The 22231-nt window shown below is 53.2% G+C and overlaps 1 protein-coding gene across 4 annotated transcripts in view; it reads left to right on the top strand.

Annotated features, from left to right (window-relative positions):
* The window catches only part of Src (SRC proto-oncogene, non-receptor tyrosine kinase), a 45825-nt gene that overhangs the window by 18495 nt on the left and 5099 nt on the right, over positions 1–22231 (top strand). For 2 of the 4 annotated variants that reach the window (XM_063248372.1, XM_063248373.1), the window contains exons 2-10: positions 10438–10594; positions 11715–11972; positions 12732–12831; positions 13024–13041; positions 17599–17631; positions 18410–18508; positions 18643–18746; positions 20295–20444; positions 21355–21510. In XM_063248372.1, the coding sequence (XP_063104442.1) occupies positions 11723–11972; positions 12732–12831; positions 13024–13041; positions 17599–17631; positions 18410–18508; positions 18643–18746; positions 20295–20444; positions 21355–21510 (910 nt within the window). In that variant the 5' untranslated portion in view covers positions 10438–10594; positions 11715–11722. The remainder of the gene's footprint in view (positions 1–10437; positions 10595–11714; positions 11973–12731; positions 12832–13023; positions 13042–17598; positions 17632–18409; positions 18509–18642; positions 18747–20294; positions 20445–21354; positions 21511–22231) is intronic. The other 2 variants (XM_063248374.1, XM_063248375.1) reach the window with 2 other exon arrangements.

Below are 22231 nucleotides of genomic sequence, written 5' to 3'. Positions count from 1 at the left end.
TTGTCTCTTCTTGTTTCCAAGCCTGTGTGCCAGAGGGGCTGGCATCTGGCTGTCCCCACAGTGGCCTATACATGGCGCCAATTTGCAGAGAAGGCTTGCTTCTTGGTGACTTCTTGTTCTCTTCCCCTCAAGTCTGCAAATAGTGCTGACTCAAGTGGGAAAGGGCTGGCGTCTGGCTGTCCCCGAAGTGGCCCATGCATGGTGCTGATTTGCGGGGAGGGCTTGCTTCTTGGTCTTTGCCCATTTTTTTAATTGGGTTGTTTTTACTATTGAGTAGTAAAATGAAAAAAAGTTTTTTTTTGAAACAGTGTCTTGCTATGTAGTTCAGGTCAGCTTTGAGTTGGCTGTCCTTCTGCTTTAGCTTCTCTGGGATTACAGGCATGCACCACCACTCCTGGCTAAGAATTTTTATATGTTCTTGATATAAGTCTCCTGTTAGGTATGTGATTTGCCAATATTTTCTCTTTTTCCTGTGGACTGGCTGTTTATTTATGATGCCGAGGACTGAATCCAAGACTTCACAGTGAGCTCCATCCTTAGTCTTTTATTTATTTTTTTTAGTTTTGAGACAAGATTTTTTTAACTTGCTAAATTGCCCCAGACTGAGTTTAAACTTGTGACTCTCCTGCCTCAGCCTCCCAGAGTGTTGCAGTTACAGTTATATGCCATTGCACACGCTCTTTTTTTTTTTTTTTTTTTTTTTGGCAGAGGGATTGAACTCACAACCTCTCATTTGCTAAGCAGGCACTTATGGCGCTGAGCTAAACCCCCAGCCCTCTTTTCACTTTCTTAATGGAATCTTTTGGAACACAAAAGTTTTAAATTTTGGTGAAGACCAGTATAGCTAATGTTTCTTTTGGGACTTGGGCCTTATTGTTATATCTAGGAAATCATGACCCAAGATCGTGAAATTTATACCTGTGTATATTCTTAGGAGTTTTTGAGTTTTACTACTTACAATAGATTTGTGATCCATTTTGAGTGGCTTTTTGTGTAGGGTTTGAGGAGAGTATCCAACTTTCTTCTTTTTTCACGGTGTCGGGGATCGAACCCAGGCCTTCTGATGACAGATGCGCTCTCTACCATGGAGCTGCATTCCCGCCCCTTGCTTCCTTCTCTTACATGTAGATATCCAGTTGTTCCTGCATCATTTGTTGAAAAGACTGTCCTTTCCCCATTGAATTGTGTTGACAGCAGTGTCAACCTACCGCAAAGGTGAGAGTGTACTTCTGGGCGCTGGCCGGGCACTTCCGTCCACACGTCCTGCCTACGGTAGCAGCCAGTATTGAAATTGGGAAGTATGCATCTTCAGCTGTGCTCTCCTTTTTCAAGATTGTTTTGATTATTTTGAGTTCCTTGACTTTCCATATGAATTTCAAAGCCAAGTCGCCCTTTTTGCAGAGAAGCTGGCTGGACTTTGTCAGGGTGTGTGTCACACACACCAGTGGATCACTTGGAGTCTGCCAGCTTTGCAGAGTGTGCTCTTCTGGCCCGGGAGTGTGCGTGTGTCTCCATGTGGTTACTCCCTCTTTACTTCTTGTTGATAATTTTTATAGTTTTCGGAGCGTAACTTTTGCATTTCTTTTGTTACACTTATTCCAAAGCGTTTTACTTATTTTGTTTTTTGCTGGTTATGCTAGGCATAGAACCCACTAGGCAAGTGCGAGGTCACTGAGCTACACCTTCTCCTGGTGCTGGACGTCCAGCTCAGGGCCTTGGGCATGCTAGGCGGGTGCTCCACGCAGAGCCACACCTCAGCTCGGCTTTTACACATTGTGCTTTGCAGTCTTGCCTAACTCATTTATTAGTTGTAGTGTGTGTGTGTGTGTGTGTGTGTCCTTAGGATTTACTACACATAGGATCATATTATCTGCAAATAGAGGCGATTTTACTTCTTCCTTTCCAGTCTGATGCGTCATCTCTTCCCTAATTGTCCACTCCATGCTGAAGGGAGGTTGTGCAAGCAGACATCTGTGCTTGTCCCTGGACATAGGGGAAAGTGTCCTGCCTTTCACCATCAAGTCTGAGGTGCTCAAGTTGTGGGGGTTTCACAGAGGCCCTTTATCAGGCTGAGGAGATTCCTTTCTTTGGGGAAAGGAGGAGATGCTGGATTTTCTCAAATGCTTTTTCCACATGCATTGAGATTACCACGTGATTTTTTCCACCTTTATGCTATTGGGGTTCTGTAGTGCATTGATTGGTTTTTGAAACTTAGACCCACCTAGTACCTCTGGGATAAAGGAATAGTTGGCCATGGAGTAGAGTGCCTCTAACATGCTGCTCGATGCAGCCTGTAGTATTTTGTAGGAGACTTTCCCACCCATATTCCTGAAAGATAACAGCCTTGTGGCATCTCTGTGTGGTTAAGGCATCGGGGTGCCGCCCGCCCCATGGAATGAGCTGGCCAGTGTTCCCTGGGGAAGACGTGGCGCTCAGTCTCCCTGAGTGTCCAGGAGGCTTCACCCGCGAAGCTTTCCTGGCCAAGGCCTTCTCGTGAGAAGTTTTAAAATTACTAATTCAATCTCTTGTTTTTAGGTTGATTCAGATTTTTCCATTGCTTTTTTGTTTTGGTAGTTTGTGTTTTTCCAGGAATTCACCCGTTTCGTCTAACTTACCTAATTTGTTGGCATAATTGTACCTAATGTTCCCTTACCATCATCTTTTCTTCTCTAAGGATACTGGTGAGGTTTTCCTGAGTTTAGTAATTTGAGTCTTCTTTTTTTTCTTATTCAGGCCAGCTAAACTTTGGTCAATTTTGTCCATCTTGTTGGAGAATCAATCTTTGTTTTCATTGATGTTTTTCTACTTCGTTAATTTTTGCTGTAATCTTTTATTCTTTCCTTTTGCTTACTTACATTTAGTTTGTTCTTGTTTTGCCAGTGTCTTAAGTGGGAGTTTAAATTATTGATTTGAGATATTTCTTCCTTTTTAATATAGGCATTTGCAGCTGTACATTTCCCTTTGCACTGTCTTTTGATATGTTGTATTTTCATTTGCTTCTCAAAATATTTTCTAGTTTCTTTTTCTCCTTTTCCCCTCTTGACCTCCCTCCTCTCTTTTTTTATGGTACTGAGGAAGGATGCAATTTAGGGCCTTCACTCTGAGCTGCATCTCCATCCCTTTTTAATTTTTTTAAATTTTTAGAAAGGGCCTTGCTAAATTGCCCAGATTGAATTTGAAATTGTGATCTTCCTGCCTCAGCCTTCTAGAGAGCTAGGATTACAGACATACACTACCACACACTGATTTTGTGTGTATGATTTTGTCATTGATTCATTGGTCACTGGGAAATATTTTTTATTTTTTAAATTTTATTTAAAGAAAGACTAAACAAAACAGAAAATAGGTAGAAAATAATACATACGTTCAAAGAAAAAAATAAACAGTAAGAAATCACTAGTTGATGTTTACAGATTGTCTTCTTACAAATAGTTTTTCAAGATACGAAAGTGGAGCATGTAAAGTGGGAATTCAAACAGTGAGATTGCAACCAGTTCTGTTCGACTATCCAACAAAAACTTAGAAATATGGTTATCAATCCTACACACTTAAACATACATGCAGTTATCCATATCTTCAATTATGTTGACATTGAACAAACCCAAGCAGGCTAATATCACTCTGAACAAAGAATAATACTATTGCTGGGTTTCACAATATGACACTCCAGGATCAGCACTGGGTACGTCAGTGTCTCTTTTTCTTCAGAGAATCTGTTCATTTCATCATGTGTCATAAGATCAATTCTCATAAACTGTTAATAATATATTCTACACATGCATGAGTCTTAACATGTATTTCTATCCTTTCTATATTAGAGGGAGAAACAAAACAAAGCAAGGCAAAACAAAACATATTCATATAAACACATGAAACAAAATAAACATATGAGACCATTGTACAAAGAGTTCTACCACGGTTCTTGTGTCACTGGGAAATGTTTTAATTTTCAGCTATTTGTAATTCCCCAAATTTCATTCTGCTATTGATTTATCTTATTCTATTGTTATCAAATTAAATTTATTGAGGTTCATTTTAAGGCATGACATATGATCTATTTTGGAGAACGTTCCAGGAGTACTTGCAAGAAATACTGTTATTGGTTGGCTTGTGTAGCTTTAATTTATATTTATCTTACAAGTGAGATTGATTATCTTGCCATGTGTTTAGCAGCTGTTTGGTTTGCTTTTTCTGTGAACTACTTGTGGTCACTTTATTTTGTGGAAGCTCATTGTATATTTAAGAAAACCTTTTGTGTATCATATGAGCTGCAGATATTTTTCCTATGCTTAGAAAGCTATGAAGACATTTTTGATTTATATATAGACTGATTTATCACTTTAAAAATGATTTCTAGACAAGTAATGTGGCACTGCCTGTAAGCAGGAGGATCATAAGTTCAAGGCCAGCCTGGGCAATTTAGGAAGACTGTCTCAAAGTAAAATCAAAGTGGGCATGAGATGTGGCGTAGTGCTCTGTAGGGATTTCTAGATTTGTATTATATTTAGAGATTCTTCACTCATTCTAAGATTATATAATTTATTCTACCCTCCCTTATTAGAAGATGATAGTTTCAGGTCTTTTGTGGCTTAAATCTGATTGGTTTGAACTTTATTGGTATATACAGTATGATTGAGGCCCAGCCTTGTTTTCTGATGACAAATCTTTGGTCCCAACTCCATTTAAAAATACATCTAACTTCTTCTCACTGATATAAAGTGCTGCCTTCATTATATATTAGATTCCCATATATTTGGGGACAGTGTTTGGACCTTACTATTCTGTTTCATTGATTACTTTTGTTCGAATATCATGTACTTTTAGTTACTGTGTTTTATAGAAAGTTTTACTGTCTGGTTGGTCTCTTTCCCTCTCATTCTTCTTTTTAGGGGTTTCCTGGCTATTGATATACACATACTTTTACCTACAGATTTTAAATTAATTTGCTTGTTAACAAAAAAGTTCTGTTGAAGTTTTTATTTGGAATCAACATTCAATTTTTAGATTGATTTAGGAACATTTTATATTTTTATAATGCTGTTTCATTGTACTTTCTGATTACTGTTGGTATATAGATACATTATTGACTTTGGGGTATCTACTTAATTACCTGCCACTTAATTTGCTTTTTGTGTAATAGTTTTCCAATAGATTCTCTCAGATCTCTCAAATGTAAAACTGTACTGTCCATAACTGTTGATATTTTTATGTTCTCTTTTCTAACCCCATTTTCTTTTTTATTTGTTTCTAAACTAATTGGATTGGCAAGTATCTCAGAGTGAAATTAGCTAGTGGGTGTGTAGCTGACTGCATTCTGGCTGCTATTAACTATTGGGTAGTTTAAACAACAGACATTTAGGTTGATCAACACATACTAAATTGCAGCTAGATAAAACCAAGACATTCTGGCAATGTGTTATGTAGAGGGATGATGGTACAATACAGTGATGTCCTTTTTATTTCAAAAAATGTGAAAAGTTGGGGTGTGGCTCAGCGGTAGAGCCCTAACCTCCATATGCATGAGGTCCTGGGTATCTGCAGCACTGTAAAAAAATAAAAACAGAAGCAAAAGGCCTGAAGGAAAGAGCTTGGATGTTTTTGCAACGAAGAAGTGATAGATGTTTGAGGAGTTACCTAATCTGATTTAAACGTTACCTAGGGCTGGGGGTGTGGTGCAGTAGCATGAATTCATTCCCCAGCACTGCAAAAGGTAAAGCCAGAAAAACCCAAAACAACCACCATGCGTGGAAACATCACATGGTATCCCATAAATACATACAATTTTTATGAATCACTTAAAAACAAGGTAATTAAAAGATTTGCTATGTCCACGGTGAAGACCCGGGTAGATGAACATCTGATGAAGTCTTCCAGCTGTGTCCTCCCGTGGCACAGGGCCAGCGAGCTCTGGGGGCCTCTGCTCACGAGGGCACTCATCCCACCCTGAGGACTCCACCCTCAGGACCTAATTACCTCCCAGAAGCTTGGCCTCAAATACCCCTTGGATTAGGCCTTCAACACAGGATTTCAAGAGAACACACACTCAGCTCCTAGCAACAGGCCTGGCTTTTCTGGACTGCTTCCCTGCGAAGGGTCTTACTCATCAAAGGCTACGCATGGGTTTGGCATGCAGGAGGGCGTCGCAAGGCCTTTGTCTAGTTGAGAGAGTGACTAGAAGAGGGGACAAAACCCAGAAAAGATCTTTCCTAGGAATGACACTAGCCCCTGGTATTTACTGAGCATTCGCTATGGGCCAGGCACTTCTCAACTACAACCCCATGTTCTCCGCACAACAAGCCCAGTTGTTAGGAAAAACCCACGCCGCTTCCCATGTTAGAGGGGCAGACAGAGGCCCACTCGGGGCCCCGGGGCCAGCCTGCTGTCTGCACCAGGTGTCTGACTCCCGCCCTGTGATTTTGGCTCCTCCTTGTACCTCCGCTTCCTGGGAGGGGCTGAGATCAGCCTCACCCTGTGCAGTGGGGGCCATCAGCGCAGTGGGTGTGCAGCAGAGGCGCCTGGCGAGACCACATTCCTGAACCCTGAGCACCCAGCTCTGGTGCACTCATTTGCTGTGTGGCGTCGGGCGAGTTTCTAGCATCTCTGAACCTGGGTCCCACCTATAAAGTGAGGGAAGCTGTGGTCTCTGCTTCCTTATGCTGTGGGCACCAGCTCAGCTTGTGCGTGGCGTTCAGAGCCCTGCCACCTCCTCTCCTGTCCTCTTGCCTTGCTCCCCTTATCCTCTGCAGTGACAACGACAGCAGAAAAACACATCGTGCGCTGTTGATCACACACTTGTTCTTGGCGGGGTGCATGGGCTCCCCTGGCTCTCAGCTGTGAGTGCCTGTTATCCCCATGAGGGAGAGGAGAAAACAGTGGCAGAGCCACTTGCCCAGGAAGCCGTGGCCAGTAAGTCACGTGCCAGGACTCGGGCCCAGGCTTGGCGAAGCCCTCACTGGGTGGCAGAGCTGCTGCCTCCCTGGGCCTCAGAAGAGGGAGGGGCCTCAGGGAGGGGACCGACGGGGTGCTGTGACCCACTTGCACCGGGAGGTGAGGCAGCCACGTAGGCTACAGGGCTATCGGCCTCGTCCCGGGGGTGATGGGAAGGAAGTCTTCAACTGTGTTTTTAAAAAGTCTCATTTAAAAAAAACACAGGCTGAAATAATTTCCAATTGTCAGTGGATACAGGATATAAAGTAAAAAGACATGGGATTTTCTTCTCCCCGTCCTACACCTCTTGGATGAAACGTTTTGTGAAGAGTTTGGAATCCTTCCAGACTTTTGTCTAACCCTCCAGTGCACGCATGTGCGTGTATGTGTGCATGTCCACACACAAATGCACAAATGAGAGCCAGCTTTCTTTGCTGTGTGTCTGGCACATGAGGCCCACTGCATGTGTTAGCTCATTTAGTTATCTCCCAACCCTGCAGTGTAGGTAGCATTCTGTCCCCATTTTCCAGATGAGGAAACTGAGGCTCCATGATACCCAGAGGAGGTGCTACACCATTGTTTTCTTCTCTGCATGTCACATGTGTCGTGGGCATGTTCTTATGCCACACAGAGCTCTGGTTCTTCTCCCTCCTCTGCCTCCCCCTACTCTTTCTGTACTGGGATGGAACTCAGGGCCTTGCACACGTTGGGCAAGTGTCCTGTCAGTAAACCTTGTCCTCAGTCCCCTTTTTAAAAAAATTTTACTTTGGGGCTGGGGATTTAGCTCAGCGGCATAAGCGCTTACCTTGCAAGCAGGCAGTCTCGAGTTTGATCCCCGGTACCGATAAAAAGGAAAAAGACAAAAAAAAAAAAATTTTTTTTTAATTTTGAGTCAGGAACTTGCTAAATTGCCCAGACTATCCTCAAATCTATGATCCTCCTGCCTCAGCCTCCCAGTAGCTGGGATTATTGGTGTGTGCCATAGTTCTTCCTGATAGCAGCACAGATATCCCCTGGATAACTGGCCACTGTTTACTTGGCCATTCCCCCCTCTGCTGGACACTCAGGTTGTTACTCGCTCTCCATGAAGAGTGTTAACAAGGGTTTTTTCTGGTTATCTGTGTGGCTTGCAGAGATGCTGCTGGCTGCAGGGGAGGGTGCTGGGAGGATCAGTCCTGCTGCAGCAGGGCACCAGGAGGACCCTGAGCCCTGGCCTGAGGAATGGAGCTGGGAGGAGAGGGTTGGGTTGGACGGGTTTTGGTGCTCCCTCAGGGCTCCCCAGGGGCAGAGCCTAGTGAAAGCCCAGCATGTGGAAGGCGCTGCAGACACTTGGTGAGTCACCACCCAAGCAGGGTGGGCATCATGCGGTGGCCGAGTCTGTGATGGGCATGGTGGGGGATGCAGGCCTTGAGAGACGCTAAAGTCTGATCAGGATCTGGGGCCCGTGAGGCTGCAGAGGGGAGGTGTGGGACCAAATTCTGGCCCCCAGGGGGTTGCAATAGTGTAGCCTCTGTCCAGGGAGGAGCCAGAGCCAGCACCTTCCTCTGGGAACCTCCAGGAACCCTGTGCATGGCCCTCCCCGCTTCCCCTCAGCCCCTCTCTACTTGGGAGTGTGCAGATGGTGGAGGAGATGGCGGTATAGCTTTCCTCAAGTGGGTAAGTCATGGTGACACTGTGTTTGGGCCATCCAGGATGCCACATTCCCACCTCCTCCTGTGGGCAGGAGCAGAGCTCTGAGGTCTGAGTTCCCAAAGGGTGGTCTCTTCCAGGGAGGCTGCCCCGCATGGTGTGGCCTCATTGAGACTAGACCGCCACTCTTCCTCAAGCATCTTCTGCCCTCCTGTAGGCTGAAAGCCAGGCTCTGTCCAGGTGCAGGACTAGGCTGCCTTATCTGCTCCTTCATTCTGCCCAGGGAATCTGGCTGCTCCACCGAGAGAGGGCTGTGGGCAGAGGTTGGACCTATGAGCAGCCTCCGATTCCTGCCTGCCCTTGTGGGGATTCCTGCCCAACTTTCTTTTCACTCATACATGCTGTGTCATCTCAGGCCAGGTCCTTAAACTCTCTGTGCTTAAGCTTCTTTGTCAATAAAATAAGGACACTATTAGTATTTACCTCCTAGATTATCATGAGGATTTGGCGCATCAATATTTGCAAAGTGCTTAGACTAAGGCACAGTAGGTCTGAGTTCAGGGAATGCTTGTATGTGTAGAATGATACATGATCGCTACGGTGTGACATTACAGGGACAGAGCAGGACGCACACTGTACTTCTGTGCCATCCTGGCACCTCAGAGCCCCTAGGTGCCAGGTCCAGCTTGGTTGCAGAGGGCATGGAACTAGATCTCACCCACCCTGCTCACAGGGAGCTCTATCGAGGGTGCTGGATAGATCTGTTTTGCTTGTACCCCGAGTTCCTCTTTGGTCAGAGCAGACCCGTCAGCACTTGGTGGCTGTCTTCAAGGACCAGGTCACAGGCAGCTTGTTGTTCTTCATATCTTCCTGTAGTCTGCAGAATCCATTCATGTGTGTGTATGTGTATGTGCATGTGCGTGTGTATGTTCTCGTGCATGCTTGTGTGGCTCTGGGGATGGAACAGGGGCCTGGTGCCTGCCAGACAAGCATTGAGCCACGCCCCAGCCAAGTCCATTTTGAAGGGTCATAGTTTCCATTTTATCAGGGACAGTAGGGGAGGCCTGACCAGCCACCCCCTGCCAGGGAGCCAAGAAGGGGGCTGGGTGAGGGTGTGACCTCCTCTAGCCTGTGGCTGTGGGTAACCCGGTCAGCAGGTTTCTGGGGACCGAGGGGCTTTTCCAACGGGCTCCCTGACCTGGATGGAATGTGTTGCCATGGAAACTGGCTTTGCAGTCAATGTCCGTCCCCAGGCTGACTGGCCTGACCCTCCTAAGGCACTGGTGATCTTCTCGGGTCTCCCTAACCACCACCACCCCACATTCTCTGAGCCACACTGTCCCCAGGGAGTCTAAAGGCCACAATGTCCCCACATGATGTGGGCCATACTCTACTGTGCCGCTGAGCAGCCTGGCGGTGACTGGGGAGGCTGTGCTGTGGGCACATGGCCTTGCCCAAGACTGGCCTGCAGGGGACTCGTCCCTGCTCTCGGGTGCTCTGAAGGAGTCCTCTGGGGCTGTCACCATCTCAGAGCGCACCCAGGACCCTCCCCAATGGTGTGGTTAGGGTGTCGCATGAGTGACCCTTACTGCCTCAGTTGTCAAAATCCCACCTCCCCACCGCAGAGGAGAACATGGGACCTGAGGGAAGCCTGTACGATGATTAGGGGTGAAGCAGGGTAAGCGGTGAAGGACCTGGCTCCGGAGCCCTTGCTGCCGCTGCCGTGGGGGACCCTGCCTGGTCTCTGCTCCTGGATGTGGTCTGGGAGGCTCCAGGGCCACCCAGCAGGGCCTGGCGATGAGTGAGCCAGCACTGAGAATGCTGCAGCATCTCTCTGTGGTTGCCCCTGAGAAGTGTGTCTGCTTTTTCCCTGCTCTGCAGATGAGGACGCAGAGGCCCAGAGAGGGGAAGTGACTTGTCTACAGACACACAGCCGGGAGAGGTGGAGCAGGGTCCTTAGTCCTAGGCCCACCTGGTGTTCGTGCCAAGACCCCAGGCTGCTTCCCAGATCCTCTGGGACAGCACTGCCTTCCACCAGGTGAGGTGATGCCTTGGGCTGCTGTGGTGGGTGAGGAGTGGGGCCAGCCGGGCCTTGGATGAGGAGGGCGCAGGTAGGAAATGACAGGGCCGTGGGTGTCGTGGGCAAATGTTCATCTTGCTTCCCCTTCTTTCTCGATCTCCGAGGCTCCCAGATTTCTGGCTCAGTCTCTGTTAACTCTTGAATTGTCAGTCATTCACTCATTCGTTCATCCCTCTTTCAGTCATTCAATCATTCAGCAGTTTATTAAGCACCTGCTCTGTGCCACACTAAAAACACTGTGAACACGTGGTGGTGAACAGGAGATGGAAGCTCATGGCAAAAGTCACACAATCACAGGAATTTTTTAAAAACAGGGCAACGTGTGATCAAGGAGACCCTCAAAGCTGAGGGATTTAACACAGTGTAAGCATTGGAGGAACCCTTTCTATCTAGGTAACTTTTTTTGTGTGGTGCTGGGGATTGAATTCAGGACCTTCTTACTGAGCTATATCCCCAGCCCTTTTTAATTTTTATTTTGAGACAGGATCTCATGAAGTTGCTAATTTGCTTAGGCTGGGCTCAAACTTGTGATCCTCTTGCTCAGAGTCCTGGGATTAAACGTGTGCCCAGTTTGGAGGTGACTTTTGAGCCAAGAACTGAAGGAGGCATGAGTACCCCTACTGTATAAGGGAAGAGCATTTTCAGCAATGGAAATAGTGTGCAAAGGCCCTGTGGCTGCGCCTCCTGCTGTACTGCTGCCTCAGTTGCCACTTTTAGTGTCTTTTCTCCAGCATTAGACCTTTTCCATTGGTCAAACAATTCGACAAAATAGCAGTAAATCTCTCCTGTGTCAGTTTTGGGGATATAGATATGACTCAGTACCCCTGTCCAAGAGGGCCTGTACAGTGACGTAAGGTGAGGTGGGTGAGGCCAGGGCTTTGGATTGCCCGGTGGCTCTTGTATGCCTGCCCCTGGCCCAAGGAAGCCCTTTATGAGTGCCATTAGTGGGCTTATTTAATAGGTGAGGAAACTGAGGGTTGGAGAGGCCAGGCCCCATCTCGGGGTCTTAGTTTCCCGCCAGCTGAGTGGGTGGGGGCGCCCTGAATCTCTGCCCAACACTTCGGTCCCCTGTCCCCAGCCAGGACCATGGGCAGCAACAAGAGCAAGCCCAAGGACGCCGGCCCGCGGCGGCGCAGCCTGGAGCCCACCGAGAGCGCGCACGGCCCAGGCGGCGGCGCCTTCCCCGCCTCGCAGACGCCCAGCAAGCCGGCCTCGGCCGATGGCCACCGCGGGCCGGCCGCCGCCTTCGCCCCGGCCGCCGCCGAGCCCAAGCTCTTCGGGGGCTTCAACTCCTCGGACACCGTCACCTCCCCGCAGCGCGCGGGGCCGCTGGCCGGTCAGTGTCCCCTCGCCAGGGACCGCGGGCGGGAAGGGCACTGCGGGGTCCGGAGCGGAAGGCGGGGGTGGGGGCCCTCCCGGCCGGGCTCTGTGCGCCCTCTGCGGGCGCCGCGGGGCACCGCAGCCCGAGGCCACGCTCGGCTGCCGGTCGCGCTTGCTGGGCGCAGCACGCGGAGACCCCTGGGGGGCGCGTACCTAGGGTGTGCACCGGGTGTGCACCCCCAGCCCTCACACACGGGTGCAGAACCCCTCGGACCAGGAACCCCTCAGACACACCCGTGCGTTTCCAGCTGTGGCGCCGAGTGTGCCACGCTCCGCCGGGCACGTGGAGGAGCAAACCCCGGGGAAGGAAGAAGGGCAGAAGGGCTCGTGGGTGCTGAGGGCAGCTGGCAGTGGAAGGGCTCCTTTAGCAAGGAGGACAAGAGGGGACGGTCACCCGCAGCCGGCTCGCCTCACACACCAGGTTCGCACACCCAGAAGCAGGTGGGCGCCCTCTTGGAGCGGGGTTCCGCCTTCCCCAGCGCCTCGGCTCTCTTTTTTGAGCACCTACTGTGTGCCTGGCTCTGGGATCAGAAAAAAGAATCCTGTTGTCAGGGGAGTAGTCTGGTTGTTCAAGCAAGACAGATATCAACAGGGACACTCAGGCGTGCACAGCTCCCGCCCCCGTGAACGTGTCCTGGCGGGTGACAGGACGACCCCAAGCTCCTGGGTGCTGCGCCCCTCCACCCTTCTGACAGCCCCCTACCTTTCCCTGCAGGTGGAGTGACCACCTTTGTGGCCCTCTATGACTACGAGTCCCGGACAGAGACCGATCTATCCTTCAAGAAAGGGGAGCGGCTCCAGATTGTCAATAACACGTGAGTGCCCCTTCTGCGGACCCCAAAGGAGACTTAACAGTGTGGGAGTGGGGGGTCCCGCCTGCCGCGCGGAGCTGCCAGCAGAGGGCGGTGTGGTGCCCGTCCTGCAGCCCCCTAGCTCCTGCGCCCTGGCTTGTGCCTCCTGCCCTCTCTCAGCTCCTCCTTCTCTGCTTCTCTTTCGCTGGCCCTCAGGAGGAAGGTGGACGTCAGGTGTGTACACGCTGCGTGGGCGGCCGGCCGGGTGGCGGCTTCGCTGGGGCTTGGGGTGCTGTCTGCATGTGCGTCCTCCACCCGGGTTCCTGCTGCGCTCTCTGCTCCCTGGCTGCCGCCACTACCCCAGGCTTCTCACGATCATCCTGCACCCCTAGTTTTACCAGGCCCCCCACTGTTCACCTCACACATCCTCCTTGACCTGTCAGCCCACATTGAGCATCATGGCATGCAGGGCCCCGTGGATGCGTCCTGAGCCTCCCACAGCTGCCCAGTCCAGCTCCAGGGACAGGCAGAGGGTCGTGCTCTGTGCCCCCTTCGAAGTTGGCCACAGGAACTGGAAGGGGCAAGCAGGGCCTCCAGGGAAGGACAGTGCAGTTGTGTGCAGGTGGCTGTGCGGGAAGTGAGGAGCCAGGGACTGAAATCCAGGGCTGTGGAAGGGCAGGAGCCTCTAGAGGGCAGAGGAGGGTCATCGCGTGTGTCCTCAAAGGCTTGTGTAAGGAGGTCAGACATGTCCTCTGTCGCTGAGCGTGTCTGGCCTGTTCAGGCCTCTCTCCCCTGCACCTGACATTTCCTCTGCCTGGAACACCCTTCTTCCCCCTGCCTGGTGAGCTCCCATTCATCCCTCAGGATCCAGTGCAGGTCTGCCTTCTGTGCAGGCAGAGGGGACAGAAGTGCCAGGTGCTGTGCCTGTACCTCCTCCTCTGTGTCCCTTTCTATAATTCCTCCAGGCTAATAGTGATGGGAGGGAGGCTGCCTCTATTTTGCAGATGAGGAAACTGAGGCTCAGAGTTGTGAAGGGGCCTTGTCCAAGGTCATATGGCTGCCAAGGAACGTGGCCAGGGCTGGAACTTGGGCAGCAGCTCTGTCTGATCCCCACACTGCGCTGGTGGGAGGGCTTCCCCGGCTCCCTCTTGTGCCCCGCTGTGTCAGAGCCCAGGCGTGGCTTCATTCTCTTACTGACCCTGCTGTCATCTGCTGCCCCCAGACAGGGAGCTCCCGAAGGCTGCTCTCTCATCCATCTCATTCCAGGGTCCCCATGTCACCTGCTGCCTGGCTTACACAGTGCCCAGCCGTGTTGGGGGAAAGGCTGATGGAGCAGAATTAAATGAGGCGGTCACATGTGCTGTGCCCTGAGTGTGAGCTGGCCCCTGTGCCAAGCACTTTGAAGTCAAATGATTTTACTTATGTGCTGCAAGAAACAGGAGCTCTTACTTGCTACATTTTACAGATGAAGGACTGGAGGCCGGGGAGGTGAAAGGACTTGCCCAGGGTCACATGGCTGGTATGGGAGGAATGAGATGGGGTGGCTGGTTCTCCAGCCGGGATCCCTGCAGGACCCCAGAGCAGGAAAAGCCTGGACAGGGGGATGCATGGGGTTAGTGACGGAAGTACGGGGAGTCTGCCAGGGGCAGGCTGGGGTTGGGGGTCACAGCTGGAATGGATGTGTGGGGCAGGAAAGGCTTAGGGACTTTGAGCCTGCTGCTGTCTTTGGCAGTGACACTTCCCTCCTTTTGTCTGGCCCGTTCCCTCTTTCCTCCTGCAGTCCAGAATCAGGCAGCTGCTTGGCCAGGCAGAGGGTCCCTGGTGGGATGCAGCAGGGTGTGTGGAGTAGACGCCAAGCCCTCTGTCATTGCTCACCCACCCTTCAGCCTCTAGTTGGATGGGGCAAAGCTGAGGCTGGCATCAGAGTAAAAGGGGAGACAAAAAGTTGGGGGCTGGGCTCAGGGGAAGCTGGCCACACTTGAGGTGTTGGGTCTCATAGCTGCCCCAAGGACCACTGTGCTGTCCCTGCAGTGTTACTTAGGGCCCTTCGTTGCTTAGTGCCCCTGCCCATGATGAATGAAGGCCTTTCCAGAGCCCCGTGTGGCCACAGGGCTGGGTGGTGGCAGGCAGGGTGTGGAAGGTGAGCCTGGCTGTTTGCGTTTGGCCAGGTCTACAATTCTAATGGCCCCAGGCACTGCTCTCCTGGGTGCTGCTTAGCCCTGGGTCAGAGGAAGCCCCCTGGCATCCAGTGCCCCCTGCCACCCAGACCTCAGCAGCATCTCTGGGCAGCTTTCCAGTGGCTGCTACCAGGCACCACACGCCAGCCAGCTTCTTCCCTGGGCAGCCTGGCAAGGGGCATTTAAGAACACCCGGGCTGTCGAGCACCCTACTTTTGTACCCTCCTTTCCAGGCCTGCCTGGCCTCACCCTGCCTTGCCCACTGATCCTTTGCCCAGGCCCCGTGTTTGGACACCTGACTTCCTGATGCCTGCCTGGGGTCCACTGACCACGCATGTGGTTCCCAAAGTGCGTCGTAGACCAGTTCCAATAGCCTGAGTGTGAATGTCACCACTCAAACTGCCATTGTGTCCCAGGTTTCCGAGCAGCCACACCCTTGGTCCACAAGGACTAGAGACACAAGGATTAGGGCCCAAAAAGAGGATCCCGAGGCTCTGAGAGCGGAGGTCACACAGCTAGTGAGTAGCAGCTGGGGTGTAAGGTCGCAGGCTGGGGACTCCTGGTCCAGCACTCTTTCTTGGTCATGGGTGGCAGGTAAGGGGGAGGCAAGGGAGGTGTGGTCCCTTTCCTTTTTCCCTGCCTGATTGGACCCGTCTGGGATAGGTAGGACCAACCACTTGTGTGAGAGCAGGGCTGGCCCTTGGCACAGGCAAGCTCGAATCTCCCAGGGCCTTGGCGTGGGAAGGTGGGCAGTACGCTTCAGGGAAACAGTCTCAGCTCAGCTCAGCAATGCCCACAAGGGAGGGTCTGTGAATGTCGCCTCCTCTTCACAGGCAAGGGGACTGAGCCCCCGAGAGGGTGTGCTACTTCCTCAGGGTCACACAGCAAAGCTTTGGGGCTAGAACTGTGTTGTTTTGGGTTTAAGAGAGTATTTGGAGAGTAGGGAGGCCCCACTAGGCAAGCAGATTTAGTGGTTTATTTATTTTTCAGCATGATACTAACAGCTCATGCCTGTTACTACGTCGTCGTCACTGGGCCCGTTTGGCATTTTACCTCTTTGGAGGGAGGCACAACCGTATAGTGTGGGGGGCTGAGGTCACGCAGGCAGCAGGGAGCGGCCACACTGGACAACCTGGCTCCCAACCCAGCTGGTGGTTGTGCAGCAAAACTGATGTCATTCCTGCCCTGTCCTGCCCCGTGACACTGGGTGGTGGACCCCAGATTCCCCATGTTGAGTTGGGGGGCTGGGTGCTGTTGGCTGAGCTCCCCTGGCTTCTTCAGCCCTGCGTGGTCAGGCGTTTGCTTCCTGCTGGCTCTGCCTGGTGGGTGGCGGGATGCTTCAGAAGCGGGGGCTGTGACTATGGCTTTGTCCAGCTGCCTTGCTGTGTAGCCTGTGACCTCAGATGCCGGCGCAGTCTTGGTGTGCCCCCCGCCCCTGCATCTTCTGCTGGCTTCTCTGAGGGTGTCAGCTCCCGTGAGGCCCGGGGCTGGCTGGCTGCCGTGTCTGCTGGTGCACTCAGGGGCCCCACTTCTCACCCCCGCTGGGCCATTGATTTGCCATGCAGCTTTGGGCAAATCATTCCCTTCTGTGTGCCTCACTTTCTCCACTGGCAACGGAAGTCTTTGGCCTGGAAGCTACCAGAGAGCTGTTTCTTGTGACTTTAGTCTTTGCTTTGTAGCTTTGGGCAAGTCATTGCCTTGCTCTGTGCCTCAGTTTCCCCGTCTCTACAAAGAGAGTGCTGGTTTGGGGCTGCTCCTTAAGCATCTCTGAGCCAGTTTCCTCAGCTGGGGCCCAGGACCTTGCTTCCTCCCTTGCAAGAAGAGCTTGAGGGTCAAAGGGGACAGAAAAAAATGTGAATGCCACCAGGGGGTACACAGAGGGTTTGAGGGGGTTTGGGGCCAGGACCTCTGTCTGAGCCTACACCTGCCTGTGTGCAGTTGTCACATCACTCAGCCTCACGTGGACCCTTTTGGCCTGGCTCCATCTGGAACTCCTCCCCGCCCCAGCCTCAGCCCATCCTGCCAATCCTTACCTGGAGGCTCACTCTCCTCTGGTGGGTCCCCAGAGAGCTCCCCAAGCCCTGCTTTGTCTTGACTTCAACTTCTGCATCCTTAAATGGGCTGAACAATATGGCTAGGGACAACTCAGAAGAACCGAGAGCGTGGGATCCGGCCAGGTTCAAGTTCAGACCGTGTTGCTGCAGGCAGGGGTCTCTCAGGGCTTGGGGTGGGGCTGCTGCGTATCTTCTCAGGGTCCTCAATGGAGACAGCGCAGCAGGCCAGCCAGTCCTCTGCACTGAGCTGAGGCCTTTGCTTCCCTGGCCTCAGTCTTCCCATCTGGATAGGGGGAAAGGGCGGGGTTGCCCCTAGTCCTCAGCTGCCCTGCCGGTGTCACTCCCTCACCCCCCACGGACCCTCTCCTGTCCCCTTTGATTGCTTTGGATGTGAGGCCTCTGTGGCTGCCCCTCGCCCCCTTGCCCAGCACCGCCTGGCTTTCCCGCTCTCTCTTGGCTCTTTCTGCCACGCTGCCTCTCACCACCCCCATCTCTGCCTCTTCTCTCCTGTCCGGCTGTCGCTTGCTCCTCCCTCCTCTGTTTCTGGACCCCTGCTCCAGCCAGACCTGGTTCACATTCAGATGGCTGCAAAGGTACTTCCGCCCCTCCCCCACGCCCTGACCCAGGGACCTAACCCAGCTGCCCCTGTCCATCACCTCCTCTTGGCGAGGCAGTCAGCACAGAAGTGCCCTGTCCCAGAGCTCTGCCGCCTTAACCCCCTACCCATGACTCACTGTGTGACTTTGTGCAGGTCCTAGCCCCCTCCGGCCTCAGTTCCTCCTGCACATGGGTAGGCTGCGGGAAGAGGTCTGTAGTTCCGGCCTAGGACCTTTGGGTATGACCTGTGATTTGTGACACAGGCGAGCATTGCTACTGTAGGTTCTGGTTTGGTGCCTGGACTGTCTCTGGGCTACCCCTTGCCTCTCCCAGGGTCTCACCAGCCCTCAGCTCGGGGCTTCTGAGTCTCAGTGCCGGGTAGACTTTGCCAGTCCAGTTGACATCCGTCTCTGACAGGCATCTTCTCTCAGATACAATGTCGCTTGTCCCCAGAGACGGGGAGCTCCCTCCCAGGGCACCCTTAACATCTTGAGGGGCCTTAGTACATCTACAAGAGTGCTAACTTCCTGTCCCGGGACCGTGCCTCTGTGGAGCGGGGCCTCAGCTGACCAAGCTCAGTCCTGCTGCACGGCTAGCTCATCTGAGCCAGCTTTGTCAGGGGCATCTGGGCCCGGTGGGGACAAATTCTAGGCCAAGGGCCATGGCCCCCTTGTGCCTCACTGGCTTCCGCTGGCACAGTACCTGGGGCGAGGACAGGCACCTGGACACGCTGACGATGGCCCTTTCTTCTTTGCTCCTTCTCCACCTGCCCAGAGAGGGAGACTGGTGGCTGGCACACTCGCTCAGCACGGGCCAGACAGGCTACATCCCCAGCAACTATGTGGCGCCCTCCGACTCTATCCAGGCTGAGGAGTGAGTATTGTCCCCTGGCCACTCCTGCCTGCCTGTCTGCAGGAGTGGGAGGCCGGCAGCCCAGGCCCGTCCTGGGGAGGAGCTGTTGGCAGTGGCCTGCGCCACTGATGCCGCATTCGTCCCCTCCCGCCCAGGTGGTACTTCGGCAAGATCACCAGGCGGGAGTCAGAGCGCTTGCTGCTCAACGCGGAGAACCCGAGAGGGACCTTCCTGGTGCGAGAAAGTGAGACCACAAAAGGTAGGCGCTGCCGAAAGCCGTGCTCTCTTCAGATGTTCGAGCTGGCGCTGCAGAATGAATAGTAGTTTGGAATACAGAGCAGGAAGAGCCCCTTATGTGGAAGAAACAGCAGAATCAAAGTCGAGGAGGTGTATTTGAGGGATCATGAGCGTAATCTGGGGGGTGAGAGGGACAGTGAAAGATGAGGTTTTGTTTCTCTGGACTTAGCTGCCCAGGGAAGGGATGAGCACTGGTCAGCAGGAGGTCTTAGTGCCACCCAGCAGAAGACTGCTTCCCAGGGTGGGTGCTGGTACAACGCACCCCTCCCTTCTCCCCAGGGACCTCTGGCTTCCCTCTTCCCCACATAGTCCTAGCTCACTCCTCTCTGCCCCTCCCCCAGCGACAGTGAAGAGCATCCCCCTTCTCACCATCCCCTTGGCAAGTGGGCTGCAGGCACCATCACTATGGCAACCAACCTGGGCTGCTTCCTGAGGGCCCAGGGCTTGGTGGGAGCTGGGAAAACGGAGGGTCCATGTCCTGCCTGTGCATTATGAGCAGGTGTGCGGCTGGACACACTTCTGTGCTGTGCAAAGGGCCGAGTGTATGTGCACATAGGGTGGGATTGGCCATGTGTCGCCGGGGTGGCAGGGCGTGTGCATAGCAGTGAGCACGCAGCCACTGGGCTTGCATTCCCCTGCATGTGTGTCACAGGGCTGCTGTCAGCCACAGGCCTGTGTGTGGCCTCTGGTACACATAGCCTGAGCCATCTGCTGTGTACTGGGCTGCCCAGTGCAGCCTGTGGACACCTGGGTATGGGTTCAGGTCCCATCTCTGGGTCTGACTTGCCGGGTGACCTGGGTCTCATGCTTTCTCTCATTTTTCCTTCCCTATACTGGGATGTCCTGTTCCACTGAGGACTGTCCAGAGGGAGGTCCCAGGGCCTTGGGGCTGGCCTTCCACCCCATGGCTGCAAACTGCCTGGAGGTTCCTGAGCAGCGCCTTCTCTGATCTTGGAGCCTGTGACCTGTCACCAGGGCTCAATCTTGTTCCTTGCTGGCACCCAGGTGCCTCTGGGCTCCAGTTGACAGAGGGTCCTAGCCAGGTGTGCCTGCCAGATGGAGTCTCTTTTCAGTGAGAGCTTCTCTTGCCTCGGGAGGCTTGGCCTCGGCAGTCTGCAGGCCACCCCATCCTCCCAGCTAACATTTGTCGAATGCCTACCTGTGTCCCAGACACTCTTCTACATAGCTGTATCGAATCTTTCTGGCAGCCCTAGGAGCAATCTCTGCTATGTGGAGGAAGAAACTGAGGCCCAGAGTGGGCAGGCAACTTGTTAAAGACACAGAGTTGGGCTGCACACCCAGGACTTGGGCCAAGGTTTTGGGCAGACTGTTACTCACTGGGCTGTGCCTTGATGGCTGTCCCTGAGGCAGGTACAGAGAGATGGGGTGGCTTTGGGGCTACCCTGAGTGTTGGGCAAGCAGGACACAGTGCTCAGGCAGCACTCAGGGCTGTGGCCTACGGAGGTGATGGTGTAGTGATCGCGATCCCATTCCTTGGCTGTGTCCCCAGGTGCCTACTGCCTCTCTGTGTCCGACTTTGACAATGCCAAGGGCCTCAATGTGAAGCACTACAAAATCCGCAAGTTGGACAGTGGCGGCTTCTACATCACTTCACGCACCCAGTTCAACAGCCTGCAGCAGCTTGTCGCCTATTACTCCAGTGAGCTCTGGGGACACCCTCGGCCTCAGCTGCAGACCCTGGGAGGGACCCTGGCATCACTAGCCAGGGGCTTAAATTCTCCTGAGGATGTACCTGTCACCTGCCCACCATGGCCACTGCCTACTGCCCCTACCCCTGTCTTTCCTCCTCCTCCTCTTTTTCCGTGAGCCCCTGCCCACCCCGCCCCCTCCTCTGCAACTGGCTGGTGAGGAGGGGGCTGCTTTGCAAGAGCTGGAAGGGAGGACATATGGGCTGATGCTGTCTCTGCAGCCCCAGGGTGTGTGTGCACCCGTTACTGGGAGAGCAGGAGGAGGGACAGCTACACTGATGACAGCAAAACTGGACGGGGGAGGGTGGCAGAAAGAGCACCTGAGCCAAGGTGCTGGTGGCACAGGGCAGGTGCTGGATGCTGCAGCGGGGGCCACCTGTCTGGATTTACAGGGGCCTGTGTGTGCCTGTGTGGCCCATCTCCTACCTGGCACCTCCTCTTCTTACCTGAGCTGCCTATCTTCCTCTAGGCCGGTCACTACTCTGGGGTGAATGCTTAGCCCTGTTCCCCAGACCCACCCTTCAGGGGCTGTCTTGACACGCCAGGGTTGAGACCCAAGAGCTGCCAGCCCCTGGTGTCCAGCCTCCTCCTCATTCTCATGCATACACAACTCTCCTTGGTCATTTCGTAGTCCTGGAGGGTGGCTAGGGAAAGTCGGCTCCTTTTGGGCTGTGAGCTCCCTATGGGCAGCTACATGTGCTTGCCTCCTGGTACCCTTCAAGCCCTACGAGGGAAGGAGCTGTGCACAAGGCCAAGGGGCCTGTGTGAGGTGGGTGCAGACATGTGGGCACCCTCCTCAGAGGGCGTCCTGTGAGCACACCCACGTGCCCGGGTAAGCCCTGCTCCCTGCTTCCTCTACAGAACATGCTGACGGCCTGTGTCATCGCCTCACCACCGTGTGCCCCACGTCCAAGCCCCAGACCCAGGGCCTGGCCAAGGATGCCTGGGAGATCCCCCGGGAGTCCTTGCGGCTGGAGGTGAAGCTGGGCCAGGGCTGCTTCGGGGAGGTGTGGATGGGTAAGGAGCGTGGCCCTGGGGGGCGGGCTTCGGTGTGGTCGTCTCAGAACAGGCAGGGCTGTGTCCTGGAAGGCAGCTCAAGGCTCCTGGGGTCCCTCTCCTTTTAGTTGTCTCTATGGAGAGAGGGGCCCACTCCTAAATGCAGAGCTCCCCAGCGTGGCCCTCTAGTGGTCACCTACTACTCCTTGATGGAGACCCTGGTCCTCATGTAGCGGGTGAGCTGCACTCACTCAGCGAGCCTTGGTGGGGTTGGCCCAGTGGCTGAAGTCTCCCCGAATCCTCAGTGAGCCCCCCAAGTCAGCACAGATGAGGAAACAGGCTGGGGGAACCCAACTCACCCTGGCCTCCTGGAGCCAGGCTGGGCCGAGCTGACTCCTCCCTCTGGTGCAGCAGCTTGCTTCTCAGGATGTGCAGGCTCTGATGGCCACAGTGGCCCTCACCCAGCTCACCTCCCCGCTGATCCCCACAGGACACATCCTTTTGCTCATAGTGGGTGTCTTCCATACTGTAGCTGGCAGGACATGGTGCCCAGGAGATGCCATTGAATTGGAACTGTGGTCTGTGTCTGTCAGGTTGCTGTGTGCTTTTGGGGGGCAGTCCCCATAATCCAAGTCCTGATTCAACTCCTGTTTTGTGAACAGTGCTGGAAGCTCATTTCAGCCTGTAACAACCCCGTGAGGCGTGCCTCATTCTTGCATCCATTTTATGGATGGAGATATTG

Source organism: Cavia porcellus, unplaced genomic scaffold (genome assembly GCF_034190915.1).
Source record: "Cavia porcellus strain 051 isolate PalLab524CR breed Dunkin Hartley unplaced genomic scaffold, mCavPor4.1 scaffold_5, whole genome shotgun sequence".
Lineage (NCBI taxonomy): Eukaryota > Metazoa > Chordata > Mammalia > Rodentia > Caviidae > Cavia > Cavia porcellus.
This window is presented reverse-complemented; position numbering and strand designations above follow the sequence as displayed.